This window comes from Bubalus bubalis, chromosome 18, assembly GCF_019923935.1.
Source record: "Bubalus bubalis isolate 160015118507 breed Murrah chromosome 18, NDDB_SH_1, whole genome shotgun sequence".
Lineage (NCBI taxonomy): Eukaryota > Metazoa > Chordata > Mammalia > Artiodactyla > Bovidae > Bubalus > Bubalus bubalis.
The window spans coordinates 10,290,478-10,306,420 of record NC_059174.1 but is presented as its reverse complement, the minus strand read 5'-3'; the positions used below and the strand labels follow the sequence as shown (position 1 = coordinate 10,306,420).

General features: G+C 50.2%; 1 protein-coding gene across 3 annotated transcripts in view; it reads right to left on the bottom strand.

Moving 5' to 3' along the window:
- ATP2C2 (ATPase secretory pathway Ca2+ transporting 2) overlaps positions 1-15,943 on the bottom strand; it is a 76,279-nt gene that overhangs the window by 35,242 nt on the left and 25,094 nt on the right. For all 3 annotated transcript variants that reach the window (XM_044932215.2, XM_044932214.2, XM_006045715.4), the window contains 4 exons: positions 13,358-13,447; positions 12,038-12,073; positions 11,857-11,918; positions 8,375-8,483 (listed from right to left, as the gene is read on the bottom strand). In XM_044932215.2, coding sequence (XP_044788150.2) covers positions 8,375-8,483; positions 11,857-11,918; positions 12,038-12,073; positions 13,358-13,447 — 297 coding nt within the window. The remainder of the gene's footprint in view (positions 1-8,374; positions 8,484-11,856; positions 11,919-12,037; positions 12,074-13,357; positions 13,448-15,943) is intronic.

The window sequence follows — 15,943 nt, the reverse complement described above, 5'->3', positions numbered from 1 at the left end:
AACAACAGTAACCATGGAAAACAGAGATTCCATTTCTAGTAAATGTGGTCTAATTGGACATGATAATAATTAGAATAAGTTGTAACTTACTTAATTTGAAGCACATAGATTTTGTATCTAACTTTATGTTTGTTCCATTGAAGTTACACTGTAATAAAATGGTAAGTCAGCAGTGAAAGAGAATCCTGCCATTGCCTGAATGTGAGAGGCATAGTTAGAACAACCTGACGCCCTAATCGAATCTATTCTGCCTCAGAAGGTTCAGGAAACAGGAGTGTGAAGTGGTGGTGGGGGAGGATGAGCTGCAGAGTTTCTTGGAGGGTCTAGGACATGAAACAGGCCTTGAGGGCTCAGCAAACACTGGTAAGAGAATCAGACAGGTCTTTCAGGAGGGAAAAGAAGATGAGTTGGAGAATTGCTGGTAGGTGGACTTGGTGATAATGAGTTTGATCAAAGCAATGGAAGAGATGGGGGGAGGTAAATAAAGACCCCTCTTCCCCCAGCAGCCCAGCCACAGACTGAAAGGACAGAAGCCCAGCACACTGAGCAGTGGGACCGGGCCATCCTCTCTGGGGACAGGTTCTCAGGCGTGGACAGAGGTGGGCACTATCCCAGGTGCTGAAGCCAGTGCAGGGGTTTGCTGGACGGGGAAGAGTTGGCCCTGCTCTCACAGGGCCTCAACTCCATCAACACGAGAAAGTGAAAGTCGCTCAGTCGTGTGCGACTCTTTGCGACCGCATGGACTGTATTCTCCAGGCCAGAATACTGGAGTGGGTGGCCTTTTCCTTTTCCAGATCATCTTCCCAACCCAGGGATCAAACCCAGGTCTCCCACATTGCAGGTGGATTCTTTGCCAGCTGAGCCACCAGGGAAGCCATCACTACGAGAGGGCACGAGCAAAGAGACAGAAGGTTTGGTCTACATGGGGACCCGTGTGGGGACCAGCATGACTGGAGCAGAGGACGTGTGGGAGGTGTGGCTGGAACCTAGTTGTGTTTAGCATCGGTTAAGAGATTGGGATATAACCTTGTAAAGAATGAGGAGCCATGAAAAGTCTGGAGCAGAGAAGGACAGACATGGGGAAATGTGCAAAATGATATTAGACATTAGAAGACAGGCCAGTCCCATCAGGAGGGGAAGCCTACAGTCCAAGAAATACAGGCCAAGTGAGGCACAGTAAGGCTCTCAGTGAGGGAGTACACGTGGACGGGAGCGCCAGACAGCAAGAAGACGGAGCAAACTGGCAGCAAGTGGAACTAAGCAGACAGGTTAATTTGTCCTGGGTGTTTTGTTCTGTTTTTTAATCTTTGGCCATAACCGGCAGCATGTGGGATCTTCGTGCTCTGTCCAGGGACTGAACCTGCACGCCCTGCATTGGAAGGCAGAGTCTTAACCACTGGACTGCCTGGGAAGTCGCTCTTTTCTGTTTTTAATTCTAGTCTTTACACTTGTACCAGACTATGTGAAGGCTGACTGCAGGTCCAAGAGCCCCCTGTGCTTCCATTCTGCTTCCCTAGTGGACCCACGAGGATTAGAGACTTCTTATGTTAACAAAAATCACATCCACATATTTGTGATTTGGGGAGCTTTAGTTTTTCCAGGTATAAGATGGATGAGTCACGAGTTAGAACATCATTTTCCCACTTGTGTCTTGGGGAACCCTCCTTCACAGGAAGTTAATTGCTGCTCTTTGAAAAGTGGGTTCCATGGTGAAAACCAGTTTGAGGAATATGGGGGTAAACCCAGTGAATGGTCCTCTTTACTGCAAGACTTCTCAGGGGCTTTACTATGCAAAGGGGTGCTGACACTCTCCACATGGGGGCTGCAGTGTGTGGACCACCCTGCGGGGCAAGTGTTGGGAGACAGTGGGCTAGAAGGTCACTACATCTCCTCTTGTCCCAACACTAACCCCTTCAGACACACTGAGGCTCACATAATTTGCTTATTTTAAGTGGGTTTTGCTGTTTAAAGAAAGACCAATTAGAATATAACCTGCCCACCCAGTTTTTCAACTGGCCGAGTCAACAAGACTTTTAAGTCAGGCTCTTTTTTCAAGAACTTTGGAAATCAAATTCTTGAAACAAATGGAGGGTGATTCAGTGCTAAATGGGATGATGCTAAATTAGAGTCCAAGAGAAACTAAGAGAATAATTACTATCATTGATAGTATGCTAACACACAGTTGCTGAGTGTATTTTTCTCATGAAACATTCACGACTATGCCATGGAAAAGATGCTGCTCTGATCCCCACTCTACAGATGAGAAAACTGAGGCTCTGAGAGCTTCGGAAACTTGCCCAAGGCCCCACAGCCTAGGTCATGTCAGAGATGGATTCTGCTGCATTCTCTTAGCTCAGGCATCCATTCTCTCATAGGGTCTGGGGCGGGGCGATGGGCAGGCTAGACTGTGAACAGTCAGAGGGTAGAGCTTAATCTTGATCCACATGCTGTGGGGTCACTGCAGCTTCGTCCTATGGCAGGATGAGCCCCATGAACACAGAGCCTCAGAGGAGGACCCTCTGTGGGCCTGTTGGGTTGAAAAGATGGAGGCCCTTTCCAGCTGGAGTGACAGCAGTGGTCGCCACACATGAGGATCTTTCACAGAAAGAACCACTGCTAATTAGTGCAGTTCAGTTGCTCAGTCGTGTCTGACTCTTTGCGACCCCATGGACTGCAGCACGCCAGGCCTCCCTGTCCATCACCAACTCCTGGAGTTTACTCAAACTCATGTCCATTGAGTCAGTGATGCCACCCAACCATCTCATCCTCTGTCGTCCCCTTCTCCTCCTGCCTTCAATCTTTGCCAGCATCAGGGTCTTTTCCAATGAGTTAGCTCTTCGCATCAGGTGGCCAAAGTATTGGAGTTTCAGCTTCAGCATCAGTCCCTCCAATGAATATTCAGGGCTGATTTCCTTCAGGATGGACTGGTTGGATCTCCTTGCAGTCCAAGGGACTCTCAAGAGTCTTCTCCAGCACCACAGTTCAAAAGCATCAATTCTTCAGTACTCAGCTTTCCTTATAGTCCAACTCTCACATCAATACATGACTACTGGAAAAACCATAGCTTTGACTAGATGGACCTTTGTTGGCAAAGTCATGTCTCTGCTTTTTAATATGCTGTCTAGGTTGGTCATAACTTCCCTTCCAAGGAGTAAGTGTCTTTTAATTTCATGGCTGCAGTCACCATCTGCAGTGATGTTGGAGCCCCCAAAAATGAAGTCTCTCACTGTTTCCCCATCTATTTGCCATAAAGTGATGGGACCAGATGCCATGATCTTAGTTTTCTGAATGCTGAGTTTTAAGCCAACTTTTTCACTCTCCTCTTTCACTTTCATCAAGATGCTCTTCAGTTCTTCTTCACTTTCTGCCATAAGGGTGGTGTCATCTGCACCCTATTAATTGGTGACACATTAAAATGTAAGAAAACAGACCTCAGCCAGCTGATCAAGGTCAGCATCAGCAGGGATGGGTCATGGTGATGGTCGGGGAACTAAGATTCCATAAGCTGCATGGCATGGTCAAAAAAAGGAAAAGGCTTTAAGAAATAGAGTCTGTTTTTTTCTTAAAAAGAGGAAAGGAGAGAGAGATGAGACAAAGATGCCTCCCTTGAAGACAGCTGGCCGGAAAAACAGGAACAATGGGGGTTAGGGGACTGGGAAGGGGTGAGGATGCAGGCAGGGAGGTGGGTGTGGGTTTGGATATGCTGGAATGGAGGTGGCTATCTGTCCATCTGTCTCTTGCCAAGGGCCAGGACTTCTTCTGGGCCCTGGGAATCCAGTAGTGACCAAGACAGACAAACTCCCTGCCTTTGTGGAGGGACCTTTGCCAACAAAAGTCTGTCTAGTCAAGGCTATAGTTTTTCCAGTAGTCATGTATGGATGTGAGATTTGGACTATAAATAAAGAAAGCTGAGTGCCGAAGAATTGATGCTTTTGAACTATGGTGTTGGAGAAGACTCTTGAGAGTCCCTTGGACTGCAAGGAGATCCAACCAGTCCATCCTGAAGGAAATCAGTCCTGAATGTTCATTGGAAGGACTGATGTTGAAGCTGAAACTCCAATACTTTGGCCACCTGATGTGAAGAGCTGACTCATTTGAAAAGACCCTGATGCTGGGAAAGATTGAAGGCAGGAGGAGAAGGGGACGACAGAGGATGAGATGGTTGGAGGGCATCACTGACTCAACGGACATGAGTTTGAGTGCACTCTGGGAGTTGGCGATGGACACGGAGGCCTGGCGTGCTGCAGTCCATGGGGTAGCAAAGAGTCGGACACGACTGAGCGACTGAACTGAACTGAGCAATAAACAGGAAAGCAAAGTGACACTGGAGTGAACAGCCCAAATCCAGGGTGGGGGGAGGGAGGGGAGGTGACGCCTCAGGAGAGGGATCAGGGAGGCCAGTGGGGAGGGGACGGGTTGGGGCTGAGGCCTCAGGAATGAGAACAGCTAAGTCCTGCTGGTGGGAAGTAGGTTCCAGATGGCAGGAACGGCCCTCCTGTGTGAAGATGCGCTGCGGGCAGCTGAAAGGTGCAATGCATCTGGCTTCCAAGTCAGGGCTGAGCACACAGCTTGGGTCTCCTCTGCCTAGAACAGCTGATTCACATCCATTCCAGAATGGCTCAAAAGGCACTGCTTCCAGGAAGCCCTCTGTGACTGCAGTGGGCCAGTCAAGTCCATCCTATTTGGGAAGTCCAGAATCCCCTGGGCTTTTCCCACAAGCTCCCCTGTGGTAGATGTGGTCTATCACTCCAGGCTATAAAAGCAGAGGTCTCGTCTGTTCTCACTGCCTCCTCAGCACAGCACAGGTCCTGGCATGCAGCAGTGCCCAGGAAATATCTGTTGACTGACTGATGGGGATTTGGGAGGGGTGCCCTCAGGCAGGCAGGGAAGGAGAGGCTTAGAGGAGGGCTTTGAGGGTGGTGGGTTGAATAGTAGCCCCCTCCCATCCAATCCCTGAAGACACCCAAGTCCTAATCCTTGGAATTTGTGAAAGTGTTGTCTTAGCAGCAAAAGAGACTGTGCGGGTGTGATTAAACGGATGGGTTTGCCATGGGGAGATTAGCTTGGATGATCCTGGGGGACCCTAAATGTCATTACAGGGACTTCCCTCCTGGTCCAGAGGTCAGGACTCCATGATCCCAATGCAGGGGCCCCAGGGCCGATCCCTGGTTAGTAAACTAGATCCCACATGGCACAGCTGAAAGATTCCTCATGCCACAACTAAGACCTGGGGCAGCCAAATAAATTAATTAAAAAAAGAAAAAAGAGATCAACAGATTTTAAAAAGGGTCCTTATGAGAGAGGGGAATCAGAGCAGTGTCTGAGAGAAGGACATACGAAGACAGAAGCAGTGGTTGGAGCGATTCAGGGGTACGAGGCAAGAAATGTGGGCAACCCTGGAAGCTAAAAAATGCAAGGGAACCAATTTTCCCTTGAAGCTTGGGAACGGGGAATACAGTCCTGCCAACGCCTTGATTTCCACCCAGTGAAACTGAGTCTGACCTCCAGACTGCAAGATAATACACTTGTGTTGTTTATGCCCCTAAGTATGTAATAATTTGTTCAGCAGCTCTAGACACTCGATACACTGAGGAAACCTGGAGGGAGAGCCAGAGAGCCAGGAAGAAAGTCCGGAGAGCTGGCTGTCGGGAAAGCGGTGGTGGAGGCTGGGGAAGCCAGTCTGGCGTTTATGACTTGGCATGGATTTTACGATCGCCAGCACAGCCTGTGCGCACCGTACATGGGACACCTGCTCTCATCATCAAAGAAAAGGACGCATTACCCGGAAGCAAAGAGCGCTCACCCCGAAGATAGGGGTGAGCGCCTCTAAGCCAGGACTCCTTCCGAGAGAAGGCTCTCTTCCCAGATGTCAAGGTCATGCCTCTTACTGCGTACGTCCTAATCTGTCCTTCTGGCGACCTTGAAGGGATGTACCCCTGCCATGTTTGATGGAATTTCTTTTTCTTTGTTGTGACAGGATACAAACAGCGCTGAAAACCATGCTTCTCCGGAGCAGTCTGTCTGGGCTATGGCGAGCCTGTCTCCTGGGCTACAGTCCTCGGTTTGGCCCATGTGCTCCATTCTTTTTAGCGATTGTTTGCATCGACACAGGGCCTGGAGTCTGGGCTCCGGAGCCAGGCGGCCCAGGTTCAAGTCCCCTCTGCCCCACTGACTGTGTGAGCTCAGCCCTCCAGGCTTCTGTGTCCTCATTGTAAAAGGAGAGCACTGTCCTCTTAAGGTCACTGCAGATGAAGCAAGGTGGTTTTTACACAGTGGCTAGCGCCGATCTGATTGTTACACACGGTTGACCCTTGGACATTGCAGGGGGCTGCTTCGATGCCTCAGAGCAACGAAGCCCCTGTGCCGCAACTACTGAGCCTGTGCTCTCGAGCCCGGGAGCTGCAACTCCTGAGCCCACGTGCGTCAATTCCTGAAGTCCGGACGCTTTAGAGCTCAAGAGAACTTCCGCAACAAGAGAAGCCGCTGCAATGAGAAGCCCTTTACACTGAAACTGGAGAGCAGTCCCTGCTCGCCGCAACCAGAGAACGCCCACATGCAGCAAGGAAGACCCAGCACAACCAAATAAATAAAATTATTAAAAAAAAAAAAAAACTGTACTATGAGTAAACAAAGCTACTGATCTGCAAAAGGACCAGAGAGAAAATCTGCAGAGTGTTGGCGGCTGGTAGCCTTGAAAAAGTCCTTGTGCTGGCAACGACCAGATACCATTTAATCTGATAGATGCAGGGCAGGAAGAAAACCAGTTGAAGTAGGAGGGGAGTTATTTGGGGTTTAAAAAATTCTTTCAAGGAACTGTTGTCAAGCTTGGTAATGATAAACAGTTAAATCAATGGCTGATATTCGGGACTTTGTCCCCACCTCGGGGGGCTGCACAAGCAGGCTGATGGTCTTAGCTCAGTTCGGCATCATCAGAACCCCTCGAGTTGGGAATGAACATTAATCCCTCTGACAGATGAGGAAGCTGAGGCACAGAGAGGTTAAGCTACTTGCTCAAGGTCACACAGCTTCTGAAGGATAGGACTTGGCTAATGGCCAGCCCCCGGGCACTAATCACTTCACCGCTCTGCCTCCCTGTAGCGTCCATAGTATACGTGCGTCCTGTTTATCAGCTGCCCAGTATGTGGACACCCCGCCCCTGTAACTGGGGACTCCTCCACATTGCAGGGCAGAGCCTATCCCTAGGGAGGCATGGACAGTGTCAGACTGGTTTCCCCAGCTTTCTCTGCAGGTGGGGCTTGGCCACTGGATAGCGGCTCCTCTACTGGGAACCACATGCCCTGGACTCGGAGGCCGGATGCTCGTGTAGGGAGAAGCAGACGGAGAGGAATTCACCCTGGTGTGGGGTACACTTGCTGTGCCCTGCCTGGGGATCTGAAAACAGGGTCAGAGGAGATGGAAAGCCTGGGTGCCCTCTGGCCCCCGCCTCACCTCCAAAGACAAGCTCAGGGTGCTATAAACGCAGGTCCCGGAGGTTGGCTCCCAGTCTCTTTTGTCTCCCTCCACTCCCCACCTCTCTCCAGGCCACCCTTCCAACAGCTTGCTATTGACCCAGAGAACACCCCGGAGGTTGGCTCCCAGTCTCTTTTGTCTCCCTCCACTCCCCACCTCTCTCCAGGCCACCCTTCCAACAGCCTGCTATTGACCCAGAGAACACATCCTCCTTAAATAAATAAATCAGGCCGATAACTGGGGCTTAATCCTTTATCACTAAAAGCTTTGAACAATCCTTAAACCTTCTTGGCAGGGATCATAAAATAGGTTACTCCCATCAACGGATCTCTCTGAACCTGACTTCACCTTTTTTTTTTTTTCTTCCTTTTCTTGAGGATTCAGGATCATCTTTGAGAGCCTCAGGGAATGTTCTGTGAGGTCATGACACCCTGAGACCCGCAAAGGTTGGGGACGGAGCCCCACACCCGACGTCCCAAACTGCGCTCTTAACAAAGGCTTGTGCTCCTTTTTACGGCTGGACTAGTTGTTCTCATCCTTGAGATTAAGCAGTCTGACAGTGCTTCTGTCTGCCATCAGTATGGTTGTTTCTAGAAGCAACTTATCCCTCATTCCTCAGCTATAAAACCATTCCTCAGCTATAAAATTCCTCTCTACTGCAGTAGGCTACAAGCTAGAAAATCATATAACCAAAACATGTTAGGCTTATACTTACATGAGAATACATAATTTATGAAATGCCATCAGAGGAGCTTTGTGCTTAAAATTAGCTTGCTTGCTAACTTTCTGCTTGTGTGCACACACGCCTATGTCTGTGTACATGTGTGTGCAAGAAGGAGAGAGTGCCTGCCTCCGAGAAGCCAAGTGTCTGCACGGCCCCTGGACCGGGGTCTGGGCCCCTCACCTCTGTGAGACGGATGTCAGCAGGGACGCGGTCTCCGATGGAGAGAGACACAATGTCTCCAGGTACCAGGTCTCGAGCTAGCAGGTGCTGGAGCTTTCCTTCTCTTATGCTGCATTTTAAACAGGAAAAAGCAAACGCATCCACGTTGACATCTCAATTTTAGGCATTTTGATAAACTTGAGCAAAGGTTACAGAAATACATTTTCTCTGTCCGATGTGGACAAACGCTTGTGCTTTAAAGGTTTTATTATTTTTTAAATTCACATGTCCTAAAAGACTCTTGGGAAAGAGCTTGTCTCCTGGGAGAACTTGGGCTTCATTTGAAAAGTGGGGTGACTACTGTTCACCCTGCTTGGAAACAAGGCGGGGCCACACAGCCTCTAGAAGCCTCTGCAGGTCTCGAGAAGTGGTTCCTTAACAAAGCTGGCAGCTGGCGGTGCTTCTGTCCTCGGAGAACACAGCGCTCTGGTGTGCAGAGCCCAGCTCTGACCTCAGGGACAGCAGAACCTTGTTAAAGCCAGGAGGAGCACCTAAGTGTCCGAGAAGCCAGGGAGCAACCCACCCCCAGGCCTGGGACCGCTCTTCATGGCTGTTTGCTGTTAGACATAGGCATGCTTCTGTGTATGGGCTCCCACTGGAACCCGCAACATGCTGCTCCTTACCCAACATGGCAGAAGCCCCCCGGCGGGACCTGTGCCCCTCCCTGGGCCTCCTTCCTGTAGCAGCCAGAGAGTTCTTAAAGCACAAAATCAGATCACAACTTCCTCCTGCTCCAAACCCTCTCCAAGAACCTGGGAGTTAGACCCAGACACCCTACCTCCTGCCACACACCCCCTTGAATACACCCAGCTCTTTCCAGTCTCAAGGTCTTTGTGGATCTTGAATGGCGGAGCAGACACTCTCCTCTTCCTTGTTAACAGACTGCAGTTATCCAGGTACCTGCCTTTCTCCCCACAGCAGAGTGCTCCGGGGGGTGGGTCCTGACAGGCTGAGACAATCAGGGTGATCCCATCCCCTGCCCATGGCTGACATAGACACAGGTATGACCTACAACACTGGCCTAAGAGACAGGAGTGGTATTTGGCAGGGGCTCAAGAGAAAGGTTTTCTCATTCTTTACAGACACACATGGCCTCTTCTGTTGGACTTTTTCATCTTTATCATGTCTGGTTGTGATGTCTAGAGCTGTGGCAGCCATCCTGGGGCCATGAGGGAATCCAGTATAAGAATGAAGCCAGCAAGCTGAGGATGGCAGAGTAAAGAAATAAAAGGACCAGGTCCTTGATCCCATCTTGAATTAACTAGCCCCACTGGCCCCTCACCTCAGATCCCTTGCCATAAGACAACACCGTTTCCTTGCAGTTTGTGCAGCTGAATTTTCTGGGGTTTATAGCCAAGAGCACCTATCAGATATACGTCTGCTCTTCTCTCGACTCTTCCCACGGCTGGCCCCTGCCATTTATCAGGCCTCAACTTAAAGGTCAGCTCCACCTTAAATGTCAGAGCAGAATAACCTGCCAGCCAGATATTCAAGACTGTTCCCACACCTCCACCAGTCACTGCATCTCCATGAGGTTCTCTTTCATTTTTGTGTGGCTTTGGCTTTTAGTCTTTTTGGCTTTAATGCACCTGCCTCATCCCAAAATCATTTCATTACTTCACTTCATTATCTGCCTCCCCTGTTAGGAGTGTGAGAGGTCCAAAGGCCAGGGCTTTCATATCTCTTCACCTGGGACATCGCCTTGCACACAGTCGGTGCTTTGTAAATATTTAATGAATGCACAAAGGATGGAGGTAAGCAGGAAGGGTCTGCAGGGCAGATGCTTCTCCTGACATGGGGCTCAGGGGCTCGGGGAGGCAAGCTGTGTCCCTTCACTCTCTTTCAACTCTCCCAGGTTGCCTGCCTCTGCGGCTCTCGAAAATAAAATTGTCTTTCAGAAGCAACTCCCAGGGACATCAATAATGCATACTATTCACCTGAAAGGCCAAGACTTGATATTTAAACTTAAGATCAGCTCATCAAACCCCATAAATCATGGATGCTTCTGTCTGCTTATAGGATTATGTCACACATCACATGTCTGGATTTCTGACACCTTGTTCATCCCATTATTAAGCCCAGACATTTTTACTGCCCCCCAAAAGAATCTTCTAGAATTGACTCATGCCTCTCATGCTTTCACAGCATGCTCTTTTGGTCTCTACTTTGTTACTCATTATTCTCTGCCTTGTATCTCTCTCTCTCTCTCTCTCTCACACACACACTCTTCACTTGCTGACTCCTTGACAGGAAGGACCTCGCACTAGATCTTTCTATCCTCCAGCTCTATGCTCAATTATGCCATCTGTATGCAAATATATGTTAAGGTTCTTTCTCCCAGCTTATCCTTTGGATAAAAGAGAGTTAATATCTGTTGAGATCATTCCAAAGTACCTTGGATCACAAGATATCTACAGTGACTTTCTTATGAGTGGCAGTGTGTATTTGGGAAAGACACAGGACTTAAGACAACCTCAGCTCATGCCAGGAAGGGTGAGGAAGACCTGGGCCTTTTCCAAAGTGGTTTCATGTTTACAAGGAGAATAACTGGTTGGGGATTGCTGATACACTAAAAAATTAAAATTGAAGCACACACAGCAGCAGGCCTGCAACAGCCTCACTTCTGCCTCTGCCATTTCCTTTACCAAGGGCAGCGGCCCCTGCAGACCCTCTAAGCTGAGCCATCTGTGAGCCACTAGCCTGTGAGGCTGCTTGAGTTCAGCTTAAATAAAATGAAGAATTCAGTTCCTTGGGTGAAGTCCTCAACAGCCATATGTGATTAGTGACGCTGTCCCGGGCAGCGCGTATGATGGAATCTTCCACAAAGTCCCTTTGCACAGCACTGACCTAAGCAGACAGGCCCAGGAGGTAAGGGGAGACATTCTTGTCTTTCCTTTTTAAACGTCTTTGGGGAGGGTGATGTGATAACAAAAGGCAAAGCAGGAATGTTCGGGTAGGAAAGAGGCTGGCGGGCAGCTGAGAAAATGGCCAGGGTTCATCACTGAGCTGTCCACTGCTTCGATCAGAGTTCTGAGGCCTCAGCTTATTATTAAAGCCCTCCCCCTCAGCTTCTTCTGAGCCTCAGGAAAAATGTCAAATGCCTTCTAGGAAAAATGCACACAATTTTGCACACTTCATCACAGGTTTCGTGGGCCACCGTCTTCCCAAAGCCCTATCACCCATGGCCCCCAGGCTGGGCACTCGGATTAGACCCCAGTGACAGAGTGGAGGCCCAGAGAGACCGAATGGCACACGTAAGAATACACAGCAATCCACTGGCGGGGCAGAAGTCAGGTTTGCTAACACTGGTGAGACACGTTCTCCCCTATCACACGACAGAGGACATAAATGTGGCCAAAGTTTTGCCAAACTCACCAGCCCACTGACTCCTCTGATGAACCACAAAATCCTGGGGTTAGGTAGGCGGGAGGTCTCAGACTTACCAGTTGCATTCGGGGGGAACCAGCTTTGTCAGCTCTTCCAGAGATTTCTCTGACCTGTACTCCTGGCCGGAAGCACACGAAACAGTGTGTTTAAGTGGGGTGGGGGGTGTGGGGGACCCCCCCACAGAGCTCCCATCAGCCCAGGTGACCCCGCCCGGGAACTCAGGACACATATACACACCTGGATGAAGGCGACGGTGACCACGATCAGCACAGCCTAGGGGCAAACGGAGGGCACGTTAACACCCATTGCCAATGAGCAGGTAAGTGATCCAAGGGAGGACACTGTCTTCCAAAATATATTTCCTTTTTCCTTGCAAAATAGAGCACTGTGCAGAGATTTAGAAAACAGAGGAGCCGAAAAAGCACTCCAAATTCTGCCTCCACAGGTTCACATTTGGGGGTTATCTTCCTAGAGTTTTTGGCATAGATACGCTTGTAACACAGGATGATACACTATAGATACAATCATTTATATCTCACCAGCATTTAATAACTGGCCACCTGACACAAAGAGCCAGCTTATTGGAAAAGACCCTGATGCTGGAAAAGATTGAGGGCAGGAGAAGGGGCTGACAGAGGATGAGATGGTTAGATAGCATCACTGACTCAATGGGCATGAATCTGAGCAAATTCCAGGAGACAGTGAAGGACAGAGGAGCCTGGTGTGCTGCAGATCACAAACAGCCAGGCACAAATTAGTGACTGAACAAACGACAACAAAGCTGCTAATAAACATGATTTCACATCAGAAGATGTGGATCTAGCCTCAGGCTTTTGAACAGCAACCCTGAATTCCACTGCACGGAAGGAATCTCTTTTTGTATTTCAAAAGACAGCACTTGACAGATTGAAGGAAGCAGAATGAAAGTCATTAACCAAAAGGTCACATATAAGAGCCACGTGTAAAAGGTCACACAGCGCAGGGTTCTGTTTATAAGAACGACCCGGGACAGGTAAATCCAGACACACAGACAGCAGACGGTGCTTTCCAGGGGCTGGGGTGGGGAGGGGGATGACTGTTGAATGAGCACAGGGGTTCCTTTCAGGGCAACGAAAACATTTTGGAACCAGATACAGCTATGGTTTTTCCAGTAGTCATGTACAGATGTGAGAGTTGGGGAGCATAAAGAAGGCTGAGTGCTGACAAATTGATGCTTTCAAACTGCGGTGCTAACTTCACCCGAGAAATCGAATTCTTCTATTTTTATTTAACTTGAATTCAAACAGCCTCACAGGCTAGCAGCTGCCCCTTCTCCTCCTGCCCTCAGTCTTCCCCAGAATCAGGGTCTTTTCCAGTGAGTCAGCTCTTCGTGAGGTAGAAGAACATGGACACTTCTTGTCCTTTCTTTATGCTGTGATTTCTACTTTTTTTCTTCTTCTTACAGCCTAGTTTTTTTTCTCCTTGCATAACAAAGATAAACAGAGACTCAGCAGGACCTCGGCAGCCAGGTCTGGGATGGGGGGGCACTGTCCCCCGACTCCCGTGGGGTGCACTCACCACGGCGATGCTGATGGCGTCTTCATACTTCTTTGTGAGGACGCTCACCAAGGCAGAGGCCAGGAGCAGCAGGATCAGGGGGTTCTTGAACTGAAAAAGGAAAAACAGGGTGGTGGGATCTTGTCTAGGCTCATGGACATCAGAGACCGGGCCTGCTCTAGTGGAGCGGCGTCAGCTCTTCACCCAGAGCCTGGCTTCCAGGCCGGCCCTGCAGTGACCTGAGGGCCAGGAGGGGAGGACTGTCACCACCCGATGGTTCTCCTCAGACTGAAGACCCACCACTGCGGTCCACCCAACACCAGCATCCTGGGGTCATCTCGACAGTGTCCCTGTCACCAAGATACCAGCCCTGGCCCTGCCTTCTAGTTCTTGGTCTCGCCTTGCCACGTCTCCTCGCTGCTCCAGGTCAGAACCTGCCCCTCAGGGCCAGCATCCTGTTTGCTCCATTCACAACAGGTCCATCTCAGAAACTCTGATGCAGGTTTCAGGATTTTCTGGGAAGCTCTCCAGTAGGTGTCAGGGGGTTGACTCCCTCTAAAGGGTCTCAAAGTGGAGCACTGGGGCCCCCAGGGAAGCCAGCTTTCTGAAAGTGCGATGACCCCCGTGTCCCAGCCCAGCCCTGGCAAAGATTGATGGGAAACTTCCCCAAGGGGAGCAGGCCTGTGTCTGCACAAGGGACCCCTCCAGCCACGGGCTCAGGGTTAGCTCCGAGGTCCTCAGTCCTGGCTGGGGCCACTCTGAACAGCTGGGACCAGGCACTGGCCTCACCTTGAACTCTAATCCCAAGCCCAGAACCTCGCCCCCTCCCATGTGGCTGGACCCAAGCAGCCCTCCAGACCAGCACGGACACCACCAGCCTCCCTCCGCCCCTCCTGGAGACCATGCCAAACACCTGCCTTGCTCCATCTGACACAGGTGAGTCACCATGAGACACGGCACGCAGGTGTCAGGCCCAGTGTGGAGACCCCACCACCGGCCAATAGTGCCGCCCTGGCTATAGATAATGAGACCCTCCTGGCTCTGATAGGGCCCCTTTTAAGCCCACATGTAAAGCAGGACAGGCAGAAAGCGGTCTGCTGAAACCTTACTATGTGGGGAAGGGATGGTCACCACAGACGTTCATTACAATAAACAGTTGCTGCTGCTGCTGCTAAGTCACTTCAGTCATGTCTGACTCTGTGCAACCCCATAGACAATAACAGCCCCCAAACCAGCATTTCCCGAGCACCTCTTCCAAGCCACGCCCTGTGCTCAGCACTTTACTGCATCGTTTTACAGGCTCCTCCCAGCCCCCTGACACTCGTGGCTCAGCTGGTAAAGAATCCGCCTGCAATGCGGGAGACCTGGGTTCGATCCCTGGGTTGGGAAGATCTCCTGGAGAAGGGAAAGGCTACCCACTCCAGTATTCTGGCCTGGAGAATTCCATGGACTGTATAGACCATGGGGTCGCAAAGAGTCGGAACCGACTGAGTGACTTTCACTTTCACAACCCCATGACACAGGTACTGTTAAGTAGTCCTGCCTAATGATAAATGACCAACCCAAGTTTCTGAAAGAAACTGAACTGCCAAGGATTCATTTAGATCAGGCAACTCCAAAACCTGTGCTCTTAACTGTTATGCTCGAACCAAGGCTAGCTGGCAGACACTGCGGCTGGGGGCAACCTTTATTAAGCATGTAATACAGGCTCGGCTTCCTCTTAAGTAAAATTCAGAACAGGAGGGACTTACTAGTCCCATTTCCTAGATGGGGACAAGTGAGGCTCAAGGCAGATCGGTCGCAGACTCAAAGTCACAAGGCTGGAAAGTAGGATTAAACCCCGCAGTCTGACTCTAATCTACCTCTGCTTCGTGACTCCGGGACAGGGATTTGTGGCCACGCTAAGGTAGAATTCCTAGTGGTGAGTCTTTTGAGACAGAGAAGCAGGACTGCCTTGTGAAGTGGTGAGCTCCCTGTCACTGGAGGAGACAGCCAGGAGAACCACAGCATCTGGCATGGAGCAAGTGCTCAATGAACACAAAGAATTAATAAGTGAGCGCACATGGATTTCCTGTGCTTGTCGAGGGCTAGAAAACACGGCCATTGGGAGCTGCCTTCCTATCCCACAGGGATACCCCGAGATAGATCCTTGAACCAATAAGGTTAGGATGAATAAGCATGTTTCCTGCTCTTAGAGACTAAAGAGATTTCATTCCTGGAAAGGTCCTGGCTGGAGGCTGGATGACAGCCCTGGGTGTGAGGTGTTAGCCGGCAGAAGCCAGGTGAGCAGGGCCTAGTGGAAGGGGCAGCCAGAGCAGAAGTGACCAAGGCCCGGCTCCAGAAGGCAGAAGGTCCCCCACAGCCCATGTGTCAGCCTCCTTCCCTGAACTTCAACTTCCAGGAGCCTCTGCTGTCTCTTCCCAACACTGGCATTCCAGGAAATTTCTGGGTTAGCCAGAGTCACCTGCATACCTAGAAGCCTCTTCTGGTGTCAAAATGTGTCAATGAATGACATCCCTAGGGCACTGAGAACTAACCAATGAGCAGGGTGGGGACCGGAGGAGAAAGGAGAGTGAGGATGCTACAAGAGGAGAAAGGAGAGTGAGG